Genomic DNA, 23,161 nt, shown 5'->3' on the forward strand with positions numbered 1-23,161 from the left:
TTGGAGTTTGGTCAGAAACAGAACATAAATAACAGTAATAACTTTTTTAGAGCAGAAGCTTAAAGAAATCAAACCAAAATGGATCCAAGACAGACCTAGTGGACAGGAAGCCATTGTATTGCTTGTAAATATTAAAGGCATCCAGAAATAAAGAGAGAAGAAAGCAAGGTAAATCGTACAAAAGTCAACTGAGGTAAGCAAGTGAAAATACAGAAAGATACTGAGAGTTGAGAAACAGACTCCGTAGGGCCGTGGGACAGGATAAGCTCGTTGGCACAGAAAAAAAAAAGGCAGAGGCTCCCACAAATGTCTTCAAGAACTGGCAGCAGATCTCGTATTTCATAACTGTCTACAATCAAAATTATTCTACTGATAGCTTCTTTCAGTATTCTGTTCACATCTTCAAAAAAGTTATTACTTTTTCCAATAGTATAGGCGGTCCAGACTACCTTAACTCCAGTATTCTTAGGTGGCTGCATATGAAAGAGCTCAAGGTCAAGTCTATTGAGATTCTATGTATACCCCCAATTTAGTACATGTGCTACATACAGGCAACAAGCAGGTTTGGGTAAGCATCCTGACACTGCTAATGAGATAGGAAGTATGAGTATGACGCTCTTTCTACAAGGCAGAACTATTTTGCCAGTCAGATGGCCAAATGGACCAGAGAACCACCTTTCTTATGAAAATGCAAACTAGGCAAATTCTACACACTTACAACTTCACACTGTAAACCTGTCGACAAGATGCATCACAGAATTCAAGACACCCAGGCTATCCATTTATTGACTACTGTACTGTTAACTACAGTTTGGAAACAGGAAAACCTCCCTGTCTCTCAAAAACCCCATACAATAATGTACCAAGTCATCATAAACACGAGTCAAATCTCATAAACTCAGCAGAATGCTGTATTTAAACAAAGCTATTTTTCAGCTTACCACAGAAATATACACAGAGGTTCACAAGGAAACAAACACCACACTGAAATTTTTAACATAATGAAACTCAATGAGGTGAATAAAGCTTTAGTAGAAGGTAACACAACATTTTGCCTTCAGTAACAAAGCTAACTACAACTTACATATAAAAGCCTGCAGAGTAAAATATGACTGTAGACTAAAACCACTATCCACTTTGCCATACACAGGCTAAAACCAATGCCATACAATGTACTGAAAAAAAGCAACTTTTTAATTAGCATTTGATCAAGCCTTAAGGATTTTTCCACTGTTATTCCATTTTCAATCCAGCCACCTTTGTTCTGTATTAATTCATCCAGTTTAGGCACTATTAGTAACGTTTTATTTCTGCCTCACAGACCCCATGGGCACAGAGAAGCATCAGACAGCTTGCAGGTCTGGATCAGCACAAAGACCAGTAAGGATGACACTGTGTTGGGAGTACATCAGAGAACCACCTGATCAGGATGGGGAATTGGATGAAGTCTTCTCTACAACTCAAAGACTCCTGAACTACAAACCCTTGTTCTTACCGGAGACCTTAACCTCCCTGATATCCACTGGAAGGGCAGACAGCAGGGCAGCAGCAACCCAGATAATTTTTGGAGGATATCAGGGACAACTTCTTGATACACATACTGGATGGGCCAACAATGGTGGCACACAGCTGTTTTCCAACAATGAAGAACCAGCTGGAGATGTGACAACCAAAGGCAGCTTTGGCTGTAGCAACCATCTACTAGTACAGTTCAAGATCCTGAGTGAAGTGAAGAAGGCAAGTAGCAGAGCACAGACCCAGAGCTTCAGAACAGATTTCAGCTTATTGAAAGGACTGGCAGGCAGCTATGGGAAGCAACTCTGAAGGGCAAAGGAGTTCAAGAAAGCTGGCAGGTCTACTAAAAAATACAAGTATCGGGAGACCAGTTCAGTTAAGCAGATTGTCAGAGCTCCGATGCAAGATGGGTAGTATACAGAGCGGTGCAAACAGGGACAGGCTACGTAGGAGGAGTTTAGAAACACTGCCCAGGCACGTAGGGATGGTGTCAGGAACGCTGAAGCTCATCTCCAATTGACATTTGCAAGGAATGTCGAGGGCAACAACAAGAGCTTCTGCTACTACATTAGTTGTGAAAAGATGCACAAGAAAATGTGAGACACTTGCTGAATGAAGTGGCCAATTTAGTAACAGTGGAAGTCCCAACTTAAAAAGAATCCATCATCTGAAAACCCATGGCATCACCTCAGTCTGAGGCATCAAAACCAGTCACATATATTGTTAAATTCGAGAAGGGCATGTTCTAGAGTTACACGAAGTCAATATACCATTCAAACAATTCAACAACAAACATTCAAACACCTCCACACAGAATAAACTGAAAACATGTATAAACTAATTTCACTGGACTACAGGGAAAGTACAAATGGAGGAACATAAGGAAAACACATAATGGGAAAGAGAGAATGAGAAACAGAAGAGAAAAAGAAAGGTTTATGATGGATTCAGAAAAGAACCTCAAATTCACCAAACATTCCACCTGAAGCTTTAAAATATGTGTCTTCATGTGTGCACACACGCAGTCTTGCAGGGAGTATTTAAGTTTGGCAAATAAGTATTTAAAAATGTCTTTCCTGTATTATCTGCAATTCTGTTCTTCCTTATCCGAGTGATAAAGTAGCTATTTGCTTTCAGTGCATTGCTGCCTACAGCTCAACCTGAAGAGGCTTGGCTTTCCTTTTTTGTTCATTTCTGTTGAAGGCACCATCCGTTGGTTTTGCATATGTGCTCTGAGAATATTCAGGTTCTGAAGTGAACAGCAAATTAAAAGTGGAAACAACTGAGCCTGAAAAGCACTGAACATTCATTTTTCCTAGTCAGCTGCACTGGAAATTTGGATTATATCCTAAGTGATGTCAAGTACCAAATGTGTAAAGAAGCTTCTCTGGCTCACAGTGTGTTAGAATAGGGTTAAAGCTTTTTTTTTTTTAACATACTTGCCATAGATTTGTTGATATTGCTGTCCTGCTTTCAGCAGAGACACAACTTCAAGAACAGCAAAGTAAATGCTGTATGAAAAGAGAAAACTTTCAAATTTTGTATTTAGAAACCAACGGTGCACTAAAAACAGTTTCCCTTTTCCCTTCTCCTCTGCATGCTCTTTTTTGTTGTTAAACTGCTGAATGAGGTGGATGTAGTCAGACAATGGGGCTGACCAGCTGCTTCAGATGATGCTCTGTTTCTGTTACTATTACTTAACAAAAACATTATACTCCAAGCTGCAAAACTTATTTTCATAAATGTTACAGTGCATTTATGAGCCAATAAAAAAAAGTCACCTTAACTGACTGAAACAAAAATCTTTTTTATTTTACAGATTTACTACCTGTGTACTTTTTTATTTAGTGAAGTTAATTGTTCTTTCAGATGCAATAAAATAAAAAGACAAAAAAATGTCCACAGAACCCTTCTGAAGAATAACCAAAGCAGGAATTTAAGTACTGCCTTACACAAAAACTATTTACATTACAGAGATTATACAAGATTAGGCCATGTAACAGAGAGAACTCTTATTCTTCCTATGGCATGCAAAACATGAGTTTTCATGCAGCCGAAGCGAAAACCTCCTTCCAGCTGATTCATACTTACAAAATCATAATGCACAGACGCTTCTAGCCAACACATGCCTTAACTCTTAAATAAAAATCCTTTCAAAATATTTTTTCAAACTTTCACTACCTCCAGCTATTGAAAGAGGGAGTGGAGTTTCAAAGTTTCCACAAACAAATCTAACAATCTTTTCTAATTAGGTAGTAGAGAATTTATGGGAAGATTTTACATTGCCAAATATTCTATATATTTATCTTGGCAAGGAAAAAGAAGTTCTGACATTCAAAAGGAATCTCCTACAGCAAATGTACTTGGGGACACAAGCTTTTTTAAGGCCTTTTTTCACCTAACCTTGCCTTAAACAAAGCCAGGGACCAAGGTTAGAGACCTATTTTTCTACATAACAGTAAATACTGCAAGCTGCTGTGATAGTCAAAGCCACAGAAAAGGTCAACACAGCCAAAGCAGAGGACTTGTACTTATTATGAAATTCTATGTAGCTGTATTTGAAGAGAGCCAATGGCATTACAAATCTTCAAAGTGTTTTATTAATACTGAAAAGATATTATTCCTGTACAGCTGATCTTTTCTGCATTCCCAAGAGATGCAGACACACATCAAACAGGTCAAGGCCAGCCCAGTCCAGAGTCTCAAATTAAGTAGCTTCACATTTAGTTCATTTGACTAAGTTTCCAACCAGGGAGGTAAGAGCAGCTTGTAAGCGACATGCAGCACCTGACAGAACTGAAAGCAAATAAGCTTTACTAGCTCAACCCAGCAAGGCACGACACGTCCCCTGGAGTGTCCCTGTGCCATGCTGCCAGCAGCACTGCTGAGAAACACAGAGCAAAGGCACAAAGTGCTTCAAGATGGGAACAGTAAGTCTAGCTGGACCTCCCTGGCTCAGCTACAGCACCACACCCCCACAGACCCCCAACGCCAAGAGGAGGGAGAGGCTGCCTACTCACACAGGAAGGCCACAGACAGCAGGGAGGTGGAAAAGAACAGAAATACAGCAAGGCAGAGCCTTGGCTCAAGAGAGCTGACAAGTACAAAAAGGTTACAAAACCCTATCGTTTAACCTGTAAGGCTTCTAAAACTTTGCCCACCCTCAGAAACTGAGGATGCCAAAATACTGGTACCCCCTAGCACTTCGTAGCATACATTGCATCAATAGGCAAAAGGCTTGAAAGTAATTTGTGCATGCCAAATTGTTTGAACGAGCTTTCAGTAACTCATTTAACATTACAGTCTGAATTATTTTAGCCTGTACCCATAAATGCAAGTATGAACACAAAGGACAACTAATGTTCCCACTAGTGTCCCACAGTGTGCTGGCAATGTTCCAGGGTCTCCCAGAAGGAGCAGCCTCTAGCAGCTTCACTAACAACTAGCACACACAGGCACAGGGTGTAGCAACTAAAACCCTTACGCGTCCCAGACCCAACATTCACAGAGGGCAAAACTGCAGCAATTGAGGGCACTCTTAAGCAAGGCTAGGACAGAAATGCTGTTGGTTTGCAGCATTACTTCTCCCATTTAAATAATCTGTAACAGCCTAGTCTAATTATTTTTCCCCACAGAAAAAAGGCTACTGAGCTATAAAAACAAACCCTGACAGAAAAATCCAATGAAGTTTAGAATTAAGACCACCATTTACAGAGAAGATGGCTAGAGTTGGTAATTTATCCTTGGAAGAAGGAAAGTTCTCAGTGTTTGGGGTGGGGAGAAAAGCTGGAAAGGACCAGGAGTTGACAGAGGAGCCCCTAAGATCTAACAAGCTACTGATTCACATGAAACCTTTGGTAGTAGTCATCCTTGCCTGCAATCTATGCTTTAGGAGAAAAAAGTGATCTTATAAAAAGACTTTCTTAAAACTATCCTCTTCTGGGTTAAGAATAATTTCAGAGCAAGACTATTCTCTGCAGTACAAGTGACTGTTACAAATACTTCATTGGTTTCCAGGACATTTTTACTACTATACTTAATATACTCACATGGAACTGTCTCAGTGAGAGAAAAGCCAGAATACATCAAAAACACTTTTTCAGAGGAAAACTGCACTTACTTTTCATTTATTATTGGACTTTTTGAAAAGATGTGCAACTCATACCAGGGAACTGTTATAAGTACTAAATTAAACGTGTGTTTTGGTGAAAAACAGACCTAAAGAAAGAATTTGGGAATAAAGTTTGGACCCTTCAAAAATTTTCCAAGAACCTCGCATAAGATACCTAATTTCAGCAACCAGTCAGGAACCTCAGAAAAGCAACTCAGGATACAAGAGGGACTTGCAGCTTTTACTGGAACGTAGCAAGCCAATGTTTCTTGATTGTACTTCACTGCCAAGTAGTATAGAATACTGTTTTGTTAGTACAAAATGTTTATCTTCTTACTAGAAATACACCTGAAGAGCATGGTTCTATTCCTACTAAATGCACAGAAATACTAAAAGATTGTTTTACAGAATCACAGAATCTTTCCAGTTGGAAGGGACCTCTTGAGATCTAGCCCAGCCTCCCTCCTCAAGCACAGTCCAGGTAGAGCAACCTGCCTGTGACTGCATCCAGTCAAGCTCTGAGCATCTCCACAGATGGAGACTTCACAACCGCTCTGGGTAATCTGTTCCAGCACTCAGTCACCCTCACAGGAAGAAGCATCTTTTCATACTTAGATGGAATTTCATGTATTCCAACACATGCCCATCGCCTTTTGCTTGTCACTGGGCACCACCGAGAAGAGTCTGGTTCCCACATCTTCATTCTCTCCCATCAGGTATTTACATACATTGATAAGATCCCCCAAGCCTTTCTCTTCTCTAGGCTATACGGTCCCAGCTCTCTTAGCCTCTCCTCATATGTCAAATGCTCCAGTCCATCATCTCTGTGGCACTGCGCTGGGCTCACTCCAATTGCTCTGTTCTCCTTCAAGTACTGAGGAGCCCAGGACTTGACCCAACGCTCCAGGTATGGCCCCACCAGTACCAAGTTAGAGGGGAAGGACCATCCGCCTTGACTTGCTGGCAGTGCTCTGCCTAACACAGCCCAGGATGCTGTTGACTGTCTTTGCTCTGAGGGTGCATTGCTGGCTCAGTCAACTTGCTGTCCACAAGGGCCCCCAGGGCTTTCTCTGCAGAGCTTCCTTCCAGCCAGTCAGCTCCCAGCAGGTACTGGTACTTGGAGTTATTCCATCCCAGATACAGGACTTGGCATTTCCCTTTGGTGAACTTCACAAGACTCCTCTATGCCCATTTCTCCAGCCTGCTGAGGCCTCTCTCCATGGCAGCACAACCATCTGGTGTATTGGCCATGTCTCACAGTTTTGTATCGACTGCAAACTTGTTGAGGATGGGCTCTGCCACAGCACCCAGTTCATCAGTGAAGATGCTGGACAGTATCAGCCCCACTATCAGCCTCTGGGGTACACCACTAGTGACTTGTCTCTAACTGGACTGCGCACCACTGACCACAATCCTCTGGGCCCAGCTGTTCAGCTGGTTTTCAATCCACCTCACTTTCCACTTATCTAACCTGCAATTTGTTAGCTTGTCTGTGAGAATATTACTGGAGAAAGCATTAAAAGCTTACTCATTCCTCAAGCCAGTCATCTCATCATAGAAGGCTACCAGGTTGGTTAAGGATGATTTCTCCTTTACAAATCCATACTGACTACTCCCAATCACCTTCCTGTCCTTCAAGTGTTTCGAAATGTTTCCAGGAGGATTTTCTTCATCACCTTTCCAAGCGACTGAGGTGTGGCTGACCAACCTGTAATCCCCCTGGATCCTCCTTCCTGGAAACAGGAGTAGCATTTTCTCTCTTCCGTTCCTCAGGAACCTCTTCCAATCACCATGATCTTTCAAAGATAATTGAGAGTGGTCTCAATGACATACAAGCGGCTCCCTCAGCATTTCTGGGGCAACCCATCAGAAGTCACAGACTTACATATGTCCAGTTGGAGTGCTCCCTAATTTGGTCCTTCTCACCAAAGGTAAGTCTTCCTTGCTTGACTTTCCCTCTGGTCTCAGAAGCACGAGATTCCTGAAGGTTGGTCTTACCCAAGTACATCTGCCTTTTCCGTATCATTTGTTCCCAATCCAGCAGCAGGCTCACATTTTCTTTAGTCTTACTTTTTCTGTTTATGTACTTGTAGAATCCCTTCTTGTTGCCCTTCAGGTCCCTTGCCAGACTCAACTCCAGCTCAGCCTTGGCTTTCCTAACGCCCATCCTTGCAAGATCAAACAGCAACTCTATACCTCTCTTGCATTACCAATTCCTATTTCCACCTCATATGTTGTTATGTCTGGGTTCAATAGGGAACTCCTTGCTCATCCATGCACGTGTCCTGGTGCCCTTGCTTGCTTTCCTCCTTGTTGGGATGGAACTTCCTTGGCCTTGGACAAGGTGATCCTTGACTATCAACAAGCTTTCCTGGATCCCTCTTCTCCCCAGGGCTTTATCTTATAGGATTCTTCCAAGCAGATATCTGAAGATGTTGAAGTCTGCTCTCCTAAAGACCAGAGTTCTGACATGCTCCCTTCACTCAAGATCCTAGACTCCACTATGTCAGCTAAATAAGCCAGTAACAGTAATCATATTGTAGCTCCCCAATTTGTTCAAGACTGCAGTTTTTCTGAGGATATTCAGATTAACCTCTACTACCATTCAGCCTTTGGTTTCTGCAATTCCTCGTGCAAAAAGCAACAGACAACCAAGTGACTTAGCCACTAAAATAAGCTCCAATGGAGATAGCTGTAAACAGTTTGCAGTCTAGCAGCATAAGCCCAAAATCCACTGTCCAAATCAGTACCCAAATGTATTTCTTTCTCAGAACAAAAAAAAAAAAAACCAAAATTCAAGCTGAGACATTTTACTGCTTTCTCCTGCTCTCCTTTTATTAATACAGCGAGACTACTTTTCTTACACTGTTAGCAAACCTTACCTATCACAAACAATTGCCCTGAAGTTCTGCCACACTGAGGGACAGGCAACATATCCAGATATTTTTGAATTAGCCAGTCCATGGCACCGATTAAGAAAAGGCTTATATTTTTCTTTTCTCTGAATTAAGTTTTTCTCCAAAATCCACCCTGATGTTCAAGCAGTAAGGAAAATATTTCATCCATCACTGGTTCCAAAATAAGGCAATACAAGTCTTGAGCTGAGAGGTTTGTTAACTAAATAATAATGTAAAAATGAAAACTCTGTATTTCATAACTCTCATTCATAATTTACAGCTCTACTCTTAAAAAATGCTGTTGCTTGAGCCAAGCAATCATCTGCCTTGTAACAAGAACACAGAAATAGTTGGCATTTCTTTTATCTTCAGCATAGTCTTGAGTTACAGGGAAGAAATTCTTCTCTCCAGCAGCCTTCTTCCCTCCACCCTGTCTTTAACATATAAGAATCCCCTCTAGTACTTTTGTATTCAATACAACAGAATCGGCTGAAATATGGATTCCTTCAGCAGGCATCACCCTACAGCTGAAAGAAAGTAATCATCACTACCCCAGGAATCACTGCCTATATGGTATTTTCACCGACGTAAGCCTTCTTCCAGGAGGAGCTCATATTAAGAACGGTAAAAGAGGCTTTATCTTTTCCAAAGTCCCAAGCAAAGACAGACCAGCTTGATCTGTAATGTCAGAAGAGAGGCATCATCTGCCTTTCCACTTAGGGAAAGTTAGCCAGTGTATCTTATTCTAAGTGTCTCAGCAATACTGCACACAAAATGGTCTTGGACTGCAAAACTGAGTGTCTTTTAGTTCAGCAATATATTTCTTGAGCTCATTCTCAAGCGTCTTCAGGTTATAGAATTATTAGAATATTCTGAACACACAGAACTACATACACTGGCACTTCTTTCATTTTCTCAGCTTCCACAGAATATGAGTGGGGTTTGGGGTTTTTTTTTTTGGTGTTGGGGGGTGGAATGGGGGTGGTGGCTGTAGAGTGGAGTTTAAACGTCAAAAGAACTATTAATGACATTTTAACATGGCCTCTTTCCAGGCTGATAATCTTTATTTAAGCAGTAAACTTTACCCTCTTTGTTACCTCTCTAAGCCTTTAAATACAAGATTAACTACATTAATCATAATTCTGCTTCTCTTTATAGAAAATGAGCTTGATTCTGCTTGTTTCTGAATGACAAGAAATTGGTATTTCTCTTTCAACTGTTTCACCTTCACCTTTTTCATATTTCTAATATTTGACCAACCTGAATTTCACTGATGCAAACAGTGATTTACTACATTATCTCAGGTTATAGAGTTTTACAACACAGTCTAAAGAAGAGCAAAATATCATTCAAGGAAGAATTACAGGAAGAACCATTGAAAGGAGACTGTAGTGAGCTTTGCACAAAGCTAAGTCAATAAAAAAGTTTAACATTTTTTTTTTAAACATCAAGACTGAAATGGTGATACATCAGAGTTAAAAAAAAATAATTTGACACTCTGCTTTTTTCAAGGGGTGTAAGGACACTGTTGTGTCCAGGTATGACAGAACCAGCTCCATACCACAGTGCTATCATGACAACAGAAACATCCCCTTCAGACTATTCCACACATTATCTCCACGGTAGTACAATTTAAGACGGACAAAGGACAAGAATCCAAGAAACAAACAAAACAAAAAAAAAAAACCCACAACACTGTCAAAACCAGCTTGATAGTAACAAGAATATAATCTAATACTGATGTTGAAAGAGGATTTCTTATTTCCTCCAAAGGCAGAAATATTAGCAAAAAGGTCACTGGGTAGGCTCTGTGTAAGCGGACTGACAGCAACAGAGCCACCTCTCAAATCCATGGCTGACCTTGACCTTACAGCGACGAACACTTTAAAAGGGACAGTAGTTTTATCTGCTAAGTCTATTCGTACAGAATTACCATGGGCACTATACTAAACACAGTACAGTGGTTTGCTCAGTTCATGAGTATCATGAGTTTCTAATGTCTCACATTGAATTGCACATTTAAACGCCGTATTTCAATGCAACACTCTTAGATCATAAAAAGCTTTAGGCACAACCCTAACATACATTTCAACAGCCCTCAGCATAGTGACAGCGTTAAAACAAGGTAAATATTTAATCAAGTGCTCTTCTCCGCAATGCAAGAATTTCTTGCATTACAAGAAATTTTTAGAATTTTACTCACTATCCAGCACTTTGACAGTAATGCACATTTTCAGTCATAAAATAAATATTAAAGATCAAATTCTACCTTCATATACAAACACCTAATTTTTACTAGCTTTGAAGGAATGATGGGCATTACTGTGCTCAAAGCGTGCAACTTCTGAATCCATTTTTTCTCCTAAGACACATGTTAAAAAAATACAGTTAAAGCTGGTTTTTATTTTGCTATGAAATTTCTCTGTACTTAGCAAAATGAATGAGGAGAACAAATTGTTCTCAGGTAAAGAGTAAGGTACCATTAGTCTGCCATATTAGAAATAAAATACATTATTAGCATGTGGACTTGAAATGGCAGTTGTAATCTTTCAGAACTTTTTTCCTTCAGGTCACCCCTTTTTAAAATAAATCTTCATTAAAAAGGTATCTCCCTCTCAACACATACAAGCAGATAAAACAGATTTATACCAGCAAGAGGCATTACTATCATCTAGCAAGAACAACTCTTTCCAGTTTAAAAAAAAATTTAGAAAGCATTTTAAGAAAAAGTCATGTCTGAATAACTTTCATGCTTGCATACATTAAAGAAAACATTTAGATGATCTTTACATTACTTAATTCAGAAAAATTAAAATATCTGTTGAACAATAGTGTCAGTAAAAATACTTTCATGTATGTACACTTACTGCAATCTCTCTACAGGCCGACATGGATATCCCTGTACCTTCAATTTGCTTCAGTGCATACTCCTTTTCATCTTTTCTGTACACACAAAAAAAAACAAACAGGGGAAAAAAAAAAGAGGATTATTTTTAGCTCTGATTTATATTACACCAATCACTAACAAGTTTGATGATTATTTTAATTTGGTCTGGATCAAGAAGCTGAAAAGCCAATCTGGTTTTATGCATAAATTACATTCGGAAGCAAGTTTTCTTCTAACACAGACTTCAAAAACTCCAAACAAAAACTCCCGCATAAAAACACTTCGTTAACATATATCCATTTCTCTCTGAAACCATATAGATAACTGCAAATATGCCTACAGAGACTTTTGGAGGACACTTTTCCTGAAATTCCAGGATACTGTCTACTACTATGAAAAAGCCAGTGTCATATTCCGTGCCTGGAAAACTCTCCTAGAAATATCTACAAACTGTAAAGTTTTTACTTGGTCTTATGAGCCACTGTCAATCCACTTTTACTTCTGAAATACCATTATTTTAAACCAATCCTACTTCTTATTTAAGTGCTGGATACTGACAGACCCCTACACAGCGTATGAAACTGGGTGCTCTGAAGTACAAAACCGGAAAACATGAAAATGTTCAGCCCAAACACAATGCTATCCTTTTAAATAATCACAGTTTGAAGTGATTTAGAGGAAAGACCAACAAAACAAGAAAATTAAGTAGTATTTTGAAGCCCTTGCAATATAACACAACCAGCTTACTGCCTAGGGTAAGGTTTTGCAGGATTCTGCTATCATCAATAGGTGTTGATACGCACCAATACCCACAGTGCTGATGCACTTCTGCAGACTCATCAGTTATGATTAAAGAACCCACAAGCTCCCGTCCAAATCCCTTATGGCATTCTGGTAGATGTCAGTTTCCCCTTCTTCCAGTCCCAAACCACTGCATTTTGCTACCTTGAAAAAACAACTTAAATTCATTTCAGCTTCTCTGGCTTTTAACTCCAAGCCTGTGTCCTGCCCAACCCCAGCCTCCTCCCCATGCTCCTCCAGACCCCCATGTTTGAATTTCATGGGAGAAGTGCCTAAGTGAAGGAACGTGGGGAGAAGATGAGATCAACCAGAAACTGTAACTGCCTACACGTATAAGTAACTAGGTGATCATTATTCTCAGTAATTTTCATTAGCAGCTAAATCCACAATGCATATTAGTTAACATAGTGCTTGGATTCCATTTTGTACTAGATTTTTTTGAAGTAAAAATATGACAAGAACAATTCCAAACGTATTCAGACTACACATGAAAACACAGTCTGCTGCAAGTTCTGCAAAAAGTAGGACTTGTCACCTTTGAAGTACGAGTCACTCAGCAGCTATCCCAACTGCGAAACTTCAGTTCTGGTGCCGCACCTTACTCAGAAATAGTTGTTATTCCTCTCTCAAACAAGCACTTAACATGAAATCTTTGGAAATCTTTGAATAGATATTCCTTCCAAATTAAAAATCAGAGAAATTCAGTTGTAATGGAAGTACAATCTACTTTATTTTAATCAGGGTGTTTCAGTGGGTTTGGGAAACTGTGCAACACTGATTTCTAAGGAAGCAAGACCAGGCGTGTAAGGCTTCAGGCTTGAAGGGCCTCTTGCTCCAGATAGGTTTGGAGCAACAGAAGATCCTTCTGCAGCTTAAACTAAAGGAATGGGTTATTTTGAGGTGACCTAAATGATTTTGGAACTTCCAAAAAGAAATACATTCTCACTCTGCACAGATTTTCGGTGAAGAAATGGGAAGGACAGCACCTTACAAAATGCCTGCAACTACCTCCAAAATATTCACTCATTCAGATACTTAAATGCAAATCCTAACAACCAACACAAATGACAAACAAACCTAACAGGATTGGATCCTCCTCTTCTAAACCAAACTTTTATTCCTCTATGCTAATTAAAATTAAATAAAAGCATAGAATGGTTTGGGTTCCAAGAGACCTTAAAGATCATCTGCCGTGGGCAGGGACACCTTCCACTAGACCAGGTTGCTCACAGCCCCATCCAGCCTGGCCTTGAACACTTCCAGGGATGGGGCATCCACAGCTTCCCTAGGCAACCTGTTCCAGTGCCTCACCACCATCACAGTAAAGAATTTCTTCCTAATATCTAATCTAAATCTGCCCTCTCTCAGTTTAAAGCCATTGCCCCTTGTCGTAACACTACCTGCCCTTCTAAAAAGTCCCTCTCCAGCTTTCTTACAGGCCCCCTTTACATACTGGGAGGCTGCAGTAAGGTCTCCCTGGAGCCTTCCCTTCTCCAGGCTGAACAACCCCAGCTCTCTCAGCCTGTCTTCACAGGAGAGGTGCCCCAGCCCTCTGATCATCTTCACGGCCCTCTTCTGGAGTTGCCCCAACAGGTCCCTGTCCTTCTTCCATTGGGGGCCCCAGAGCTGAATGCAGGACTCCAGGTGGGGTCTCAGGAGACCTGAGTAGAGGGGAAGAATCACCTCCCTCAACCTGGTGGCCACACTTCTTTTGGCACAGCCCAGGATACGGTTGGCTTTCTGGGCTGCGAGTACACATTGCTGGGTCACGTTGAGCTTCTCTTTAACCAACACCCCGAAGTCCTTCTCCCCAGGGCTGCTCTCAATCCATTCTCCACCCCGCCTGTATCTGTGCTTGGGATTGCTCTGACCCACATGCAGGACCTTGCACTTGGCCTTGTTGAGCTTCATGAAGTTCACTCAGGCACAACTCCTAAGCTTGTCAAGGTCCCTCTGGATGGCATCCCTTCCCTCCAGTGTGTTGACCACACCACACAGCCTGGTGTTGACAGCAAACTTGCTGATGGCGCACTCGATCCCACTGTCCATGTTACATACAAAGATATTAAACAGCACCAGTCCCAGTATTGACTCCTCAGGAACATCACTCATCACTGGTCTCTGCTTGGGACATTGAGCTATTGACTGCAACTCTTTGAGTATGACTATCCAGTCAACTCCTTATCCAGCAAGCAGTCCATCCATCAAACCCATGTCTCTCCACTTTAGAGACAAGGATGTCATCTACCTGGACTTGTGCAAAGCATTTGCATTGTGCCGTACAACATCCTTGTCTCTGAACTGCAGAAATATGGATCTGACAGATGGACCTCATATAAATAGCCTCATATCACAGTATTTTAACGTATAACTTCTGAATCTGTACTTGAGGGGAACCACCCAAAGCTTTCCAAGGACAAAAGAAGTTACCATTACTAAAATTAGGCCAAATACTACATTAACAGCTTGTAAGAGCTGTTCACCAAGTATGCTTTCAGAAGTAACTTCAGAAGTGGACGTGACTGCTTCCTAAGCAGAAGGATTCACCAGGATCTACTGACATGGCAACTCAGATTCCTTCTTTGCTACTCACTGAGAAGCCCTTTATTTTCATGAGTTAGTACTTTACAACAACTTGGTTCAAGGTGCAGATGCAGAACCATGTAACATGTAACTTTACAGGTAATAAATCTGCACCTTGTCTCACAGAAATTGTTTTTTATTTCATTAACTAGTCTGAATTTTAAAAAGTAAATAATAAATCCCATCCCCTTTCATATACGGTTCTGCTATCAATGTAGAAGATTTACTTGAACTGCAGAGTATTAACTCCGTAACTCAGATCACTTACTGAGACTGTAAAGACATAATGATATGGTCTTCAGAACCAAAGCCAACTCTGGACATTTAAAATTGGTCATGGCCTTTAAACTGTGGTCATGGTTAAACTATGTGGTACAGAACAATCCCACGCACACATATCAGCTTGAATCCCAAAACAATGCAGTCACTATAGCACTGCAGTATGCCCTTCTTTTGGCACGTCTGCTTAACCAGCCACCCCACCCCACCGATACAGCCACCCCTGAACTAGTTCCACTAGCATTGCATTCACTCAGACCTTCACAGACTGACGGTCACTGCAGAGACCGGGCAAGCCATTTGGCACACACTGCCTTCAACAGCATTGCTTACCACTGTGAGTCTGTCATCACTTAACAGCCAGCCACTCTACGTAGGATTTTAAGATACAAATGAAAAATCTTATGAAAGATTTAAAACAAATTAAACAATCCAACAACTTAAGATAATCTGTCCTGCAGGAAAAGGTGGCAGACTTACTGAGCTGCAAACAAGATACTTCTAGGACACTGGGTTTGTGAACAATGAGCAAAAATGGGGATAACAAAATGCCTACCTAAAATAAATGGGCATCAAGGATTAAGTCGTCCAAATATACCATATTCTAGATCTCACATAAATTTTTTTTTACCAACAGCTTTGGAATCATAAACCTAGCCTCCTTTAAATACATAAACACCATTTACTTGCTTTGGCAGATATGCAAGTCTGTATGAATACTTTTCCAAAGTTAACTGTTCTAATTATGCAAACATAATAGCTGTTTAAAGCACTTTCCAAAAGATCTGCATCAAGTATTATTTTAACTAATAATATTTTCCATTTAATAGTAATCTCAAGATAATTTGAGACAGACATGTATTTAAAAACTTCAATACCAAGCCAGCCAATGCAATCTGATGAAAGACACAATTCTACCTACTTAATAAAATGGTATTCAATGGCCAAAGAAAAAAAAAAAAAGAAGGTACTTTATTAGCTATTTCCCCACTTGTAAGAATTCAATAAATAACGTCAAATGGTGTGTGTGATAGGTAACTATAATGTTCAACTCCCTGAAGACCTATGCTCTTACGAAACACTTGAGGCAGGGGGAAGTATTTCTATTTCGTGTTTAAGATACAGAAAAACTCTAGTGAACTATGAACACATTTTGGGAACTTGTACAAAATTATACAGTAGAGAAGTTTTCATAAAACCTTTTCTGACAGATCCTATATCAGTACATTTTTCACTGGAGAGTGGAGCAAGCATGATTAAGTCTAAAAACCAAACATAAATAACAACAAACTACACAGCTCTGGTATGAGGCAAAAGGCACCCATGCTAGCAACAGCCAAGCAGAAGCAAGGTCTTTATCCATCGTCATTTTCATCTGATCCACAGAAATATTAGCTTGGGAGCAGGCCAACTAACTTGAAGGTCCTGCTGTGTGTGAATCTGTCAGAGGGCAGGGAGCAAGTGGCACAGATCAAGGTTTAATCAAGCAGGTTCTATTCAACAGCCGCCCCAAGCTAACAGTGCTAATGTGGTCACTGAATCCAAGTGAAAAACAGTGAAACAGAACTAAAAGGAAACTCTATTCCTTAAGAGGCTCTTTCAAAATTGATGCAGAATAATTTGCCTGACAAAACAAGTACCACATCACACCACCACCAGGCTTTTCCATGCTTCAAGTTCCCATATCCAAAACTAGGGGTAAAGATTAAAATCAACATTGTTTCTAGTTCCAGAAGTGTTACTATTCATGCTATTTTAAGAGTTATTAATTTTTTACAAAAAAGACACTGCTGATATGAGGTACCCCCATCCTGAAAACATCCTGACTGTATTTCAGATTGCCTGCCATAGACAGCAATCCAAATGCAAGGGTCCTCACACCTACCAGCAATAATTGAGAACATCCCTCTTACAAAAATCCATAGCAGTATAAGGCTGTAACTTGGTCTTCGAGACCAAGCTTTTCTCCCTCACCAATAAATATGTCATTCTGCAATCCTTAAAGTTAATGTTAACATTTTAATTTGTACAGAGCAAAGGAAAATTCTGTCCTCTGGCTCCAAAAACTTTTACTCAGCTGGCTTATGTTCAACCTGCAGTATTCAACGAAGAAAATGAAAATATGATTACCACTGCTTCTGGGTAACACTTTCAGTTTCCATTTCCAAATGCTTTGAAAAAGAACAAAGTATCAAATTCACTTTGGAAGGATGAAGTTCAGAAGACTTAGAATAATTAAAAAATTTCAAAGGAGTTAAACTGTCTTAACTGTTGCAATTGTACTTCAGAGTGCTCCCATCATATAAGAAACTACTTTACAAACAAGACAATGGAAAACTAGAAACAACTTGCCCAACATGGTAAGAAAAATAAGAGGATTTGAAAGTAGTGCATGGTTCAAACTATTGTTTCATCCCTATCATTCAAATTTTAAAACTTTTAATGATGGTCCCTCTTGAATTCACAGATAATTTAACAAACACCTCAACTTCAGAATTAATTAATTTTCCACATCAAGGAACTGGCTTGAAAGACTGCAGTCATGCTGAAGCTACAACTGTGACTATCACATCAGTTAATACAGAAATTAACATTACAGTATATACTAATAATAACAACTTTCTTAATTTAAGTGCACAATATCATAAGTAAAAATAAATGAAGTGCACATTTTCTTAAACAAATGAAGTGCACCATAAAAACCATTCAAAGATCTAGCCAGAAAAACCTAACAAAACCCAACAACTCACCCTTGTAAGCGACACTAACGCATTTAAGTATTTGTAGGACAAAGCCTGGGAACACTACAGACCTCAATGTCCTTCAGGCATAGTACTCCCACAGCCCTTTACAAAGGTAATAGTACCAGTAGAAGTGTCTATGACTGACAGGAAAATTCATTCTTCCCAAAATATGGTAAGTTCTTACACTTCAGTGTTTTTTTATGCACAGAAAAATAGCCACTAAGCCAAGAGAAATACATGATCAAAAAAATCCACACATGGTGTCACTAGGGTACATGCTCTTCAACAGACTAGGAAAGTAATTTTCTTTTATCATTATTCTCAAACCATATCAAGCCTTATCCAGTCAGCAGCTCAGCCAGCTCCTCTTCATTCACATGGCAACCAGCTACAAATTTCAGAAGCTGGGAATCTACAGGTTGATCTTAATTTTACTTCTAGAGAACAGTATACATGCTGAATTTCAATGCATATATATTAGTTCATTTTGAGAGCTACATAAGAAACTCAAAATGTGAAACAGGACAGTAAGCAGAAATTCAAAAGAAATCTATGACCACGTAAGTCCTTTAAAAGGTTTATCTGTCTTCACCTCCAAGGGCAGCTGTCTGCTGCTCTGCTAAAAAACTTCACAGCAGCCACAGGTTGTTCTTACAGCCCAGCCCCAGACAAGTTTACTACAACATGAGTTACATTTGGCTGGCTCTGGCTGCGAGAACGGATGAAACCAGCAGACTTTTACCTCATTCCACTACGGTGAAAAGTTTACCATTTCAATAACGTCTGCTTAACTGGCCTGCTGATGCAGAGGTTTGGTGGGAACCTTCGTGCTGTTGCAAGCAGAGCATATGTGTGTAGGGTACAGGAAAGGACTTCTCATACAGAAAGAGGAGACATGTACGTCACCTCATCTGCTCAAACCTGAGGGCCCGGGCTTCCTCTCAGTGGCAAGGTGGGAAGTCACCCACCCCCAGCAGGCAACTACTATAAAAATCTTAAAAAGCCGAGCTTGCATCTTATCTGGAACAGTATCTGAAAGTAAACTTGGGGAGTGGCAGCAAGGCAACAAACGTACACCAAACAGGACAGTCTTTATTATGCAATATAAAAAGAGGTAGAAAGAAAAGAGCATCTCCCAAGGCTGATCCAGGGACACACAAGGAAAATGCTTTCCACAATGGAAACAATATGCTACATTTTACACTGCATTTCTGAATCTTTTGTTTCACAAGGTCCTTATAATCTCAATTTTCAAAAAGGGTCCTGAATGCTACACAGCTCATTGGTGTCACTGACTGATGATGTACCCACTAAACTCTGGTAGATCTCCCTCCAAACGCCCCAGACAATGGCAGGTACCTCAGCATATACGCATGCACATACAGTAACACCAGAAGGCAGAACTTTGCTTTCTCTTCTGCTACCTCCAAGACTTGAAGTCTATACATGAAGCCTTTCTGGAATCTATAAACACAACAGAAATAAAAGGCAGAAATTCATGTCATTTTAAATGTTACTCTTCTCAAAATTAAATAATACCAAATTTCTGTACACTAAACAGTTTCCTACTCCATTTTCCGATGATTTTGTAGACTTGCCAATGTCAGGTATTGCATAAACGCATGCCTAAAAGAAGGCTAACTCAGGACTCATAATACAATCTGCTGTTTTTTTAAACCAGTGATTATTGGGTTTTTTTGGTTGGTTGTTTTTTTTAAAAAAAGAACAAATAAACCACCTTCCAACACAAAAGAAGAACTTTTTATTTTGTTTGTTGAAATTAGCATTCTAAAATTAAGTCTACTATAAATGTTTATAAATTAGCAGAGACATTCAAAGGCAACTGATTACAACAGTTAGCCTTTTTTTAAAAATACCTGACTTCATTACATATATTATGAGAGACATGCAGCAGAACAGTTACACAGAACTTGGCCTGCTGGAAAATCTGGCATGTTCCAACCATACAAAAAAGACCATATTAAAAGCACCACTGGCATCAGATTATGAATAGTGTTATCACCATACCCTATTAGAAATTGAACTATATGCAGATTTTGTTGTATTATCTACAGAATATCTCTAGCTGTACCTCTAAAAACCACTGTTGATATGGCTACCCTTCTGTTTGTTTATTCCTCTGTAAACCAGTCTATGAACTCAGAAGGAAATGTGCATGTTAAAGAACAAGGCAAGTTAAGAAAAGGGATGTTAAGCTACTTGCCATTAAATACAACACCCTTACATTGTGTGCTTCCATATAGTCTCACAAAAGATGCTAAATACTTATTAACCATCCCCCAATCTTCACCTACCATAGGTCATGTGTTCTTTATGTAGGAGATGACAGCTGATTAAGAAGACTAAACAGTGAACCTGAGCACTGATAAGATTTTCTGTTATAAAAAATAAAATTCCTTTACCCAGCTACAATCTCACTAGACTAACTAAGAGTGTGGAGTAGAGGTATCTGAATATCAACATAAGGAGACTGGAACTATTTCAGCACCGCTACACATAACTGCATCCTCTCCCTTTTTTTCCAGTAGTTTCTAATTCAGCAAATTAAAAGCAAATCTTTGTAGCACAGGTACCTTCTAACTGTTAATAACAGTTTCAGACTATTTCACAATCACAACCACAGACAGATTTTTAAGACCTCTTTAATAACAGACCACTGGGAATCTTACTAACCTTAATCTTGTTAAAGTTTAGCCTTTATGCTATAATAATAAATCTTTGGTTTTGTAAGGAAAGAGAGCACAACTTCAGTCACTGCCATGCTCACTCCAAACCTATTGATAAAGGTTCACACAGACCTCACCAGCTACAGGGTTGTTGCCATTGCTAAAATTACACTGGCTCCAAAATAGCTTGACTGACTGAGAACTCTGAATTTCATACAAGAAGGTTTATTTTATAACAGATTGGCATAAGCAAACTTAACAGCCTGTTTACAAAGGTAAAACCTGAAGTGTTCACATTAAATCTTAAAAGCTGTAAAATTATTCTACTGTTCCAAGTAATTTCTTCCAGCATTTGCTATAGTAAAGCAGGGGACAGAGCTGTACCTGATCTTATTACTTTATAGACAGGCTTGATTACAGATAATTAATAGATTTAGGAAATACCTCCCTTCCAGAAAGGATACTGCATGTGGGGATTTGTTACCTTAACATAAGGAAAAGCAGCAGCACCAAAGAGAAAAACACCTCTGAAACAAAGAGGAAACATGCTTTTATTTATCACTCAATTATGTACCAAGGCCACAGACACAGGGTCCTTTAGACTATGCCAAAAGAGAATCTGCCGCTTATTTCATAAAATCATTTATAAGAAGAATGTTTGTGCCTAACGATAAATGTCACTAACATTAGCTGTCAGGCTTCAGTAACTTTTTAAACGTAGGTCCTAAAGCCTTAGTATAAAAACATATTGTAAATACACAATCCAGCTTAACGTGCATCACTTCTTTCTCTGTAGTGTTATAAATGTGGCTAAATACTGCAACTTTGATAGGTGGGAAATTACTATTAAACCACTAAATATGAGGAAGCCTGTATTTATTTTGGGTCTTTTTGGCGAAAACCTATTTGAAACACTGAATGCAGATTTTTTTTCTACATCACTAGAATGCATTAGGTCCACCTACAGAAAAAAAAAAATACTGACTCAATGTAAAGACCTATCAGAAGGACAATGGCCTAAAACCCACAGTTACTCGGGTTGCCTTTTCCAGCTCATGACACAACCAAATGCTTTCCTTAAAGCATACAGAAAGCCCAGATTTATCAGAAACCTGTCACACAATTTCTGTTCTTCTGTTCCTTCAGACTTCCCAACTCAAATTATCTAGTATGAAATCTTTGATTGTCACAAGCAGACCTCCATGAAAGCTTATTAACACAACATGGATGTAATTCCTAGTAAACCAGCCTTTAGGTACAAAAGCTGCCACCCAAACTGCAAGTTAAGAAGCAAGATCCAACATTCTGCATGGGCAGAGTGAGACAGAGCACGTTTGCTACAGCTGGAGAGTTGTGGAGTTGAAAAAACACCCTCACAAGAAAGTATAAGGACCAGAATGAAATTCTATGAAGTCACCACGAGGTTTAATTTAATTCAGTATAAAATGGAAAAATATCTTAATTGGTTATGGAGCATCTCCATTTTTTCCCTCACTTTGATGTCAGGTGATTTGGATTTCAAAGTTACAGGTGATTTTATTCCAGCCACTGAGACAGTCTTACTACTTCCCAACAACAAACAAGGTCTTTAGTCAGCAATTGTCATACCTGTTCCTGAGGAACATAAGCCATGTTCTGCCTCCTTTGAGCTTCAAAATTGCATGTCCCGTAGTCAGAACAGGTTTCTCCCATGTTTTTTCTACAGCTTAAGAGCACCACTTTGACACAGTTTTACACTGACATTTTTTCCCCACCACTGAAGTCACGTTAAAGGCAGAATAAATGTCATTTATCTTGTAATGGTCTTTTGGTTGTCCTGAACTGAAGGTCAAATTAAATTTGGTAATTTGTCTACCTATTTGTCATTTGGAGCATGACAGAACTGGGCAAAGGAACAACTGGTTATCCTGTACAATGACTGGTTTTAATCAAAAGGTATGAACATAAAGCCAACTTAGACATCTATAGCGCCCTTGAGAACATGGCAACAACTCATACAGGAACTCTGTTACAGTGATAGACATGTTCAAAGACACAGGCTGTAACCCACTGTCAGCTTCACTAATGATAATGAACCAAAGCAAGGAACATGGCATTTTTGGATGCGGAAGACGTTAAATCTTAGCATGAATCTGCGATAATCCACAGAAGTATTAATACAGGTGAGAATTTTCTCTAAGCACCTTTGAATCTGCAGAATTCATGAGTCTAAGATAAGAATTGTCTCTCTCTAAACAATCTACTTCGGAGTCAAACAGTTAATCTCATGCTGCTAGAATTTCATGCATGAGTGGCCTTTGTACCACCAGATCTCTTCAGGATCCCACTGACACACCAAAGAGGCTGGACAGTCAAGGACAGTCGCAGCTGCAGCAGTCCCCATCGTTACCCTGCGTGAATGCTTCCAAGTGCTCTAGTAAAACAGGTAAAGAAAGGAGGGACAGAAGAGGCAGAAAACCTTCTGGCCGTGTAAAAAGGACTCACTCTCCCTGCAATTAACATAAGAGGAAACCAGATACATTGCTTCAAAACAGCGAAGTGTACCTCCAGATGTAGTTTCCTTTCCAGCAGATCTAGCTTCTGCCTCCAAGTCAATTGCCTATAACATTTATTTTCACTTGACTGTAAAAAGAAATCAATAGCATGGTCTACTTAAG

General features: G+C 39.7%; 1 protein-coding gene across 2 annotated transcripts in view; it reads right to left on the minus strand.

The window, feature by feature from the left end:
- Positions 1-23,161, minus strand: part of CDK19 (cyclin dependent kinase 19) — a 133,057-nt gene that overhangs the window by 100,886 nt on the left and 9,010 nt on the right. The window contains exon 2 of one of the 2 annotated variants that reach the window (XM_055809931.1): positions 11,391-11,466. The exons of the other annotated variant lie outside the window; for it this stretch is intronic. Within the exon in view, the coding sequence (XP_055665906.1) occupies positions 11,391-11,466 (76 nt within the window). The remainder of the gene's footprint in view (positions 1-11,390; positions 11,467-23,161) is intronic. 2 annotated transcript variants of the gene reach the window in all.

The sequence above is a fragment of the Falco peregrinus genome, chromosome 7 (genome assembly GCF_023634155.1).
Source record: "Falco peregrinus isolate bFalPer1 chromosome 7, bFalPer1.pri, whole genome shotgun sequence".
NCBI classification, from domain to species: Eukaryota; Metazoa; Chordata; class Aves; order Falconiformes; family Falconidae; genus Falco; species Falco peregrinus.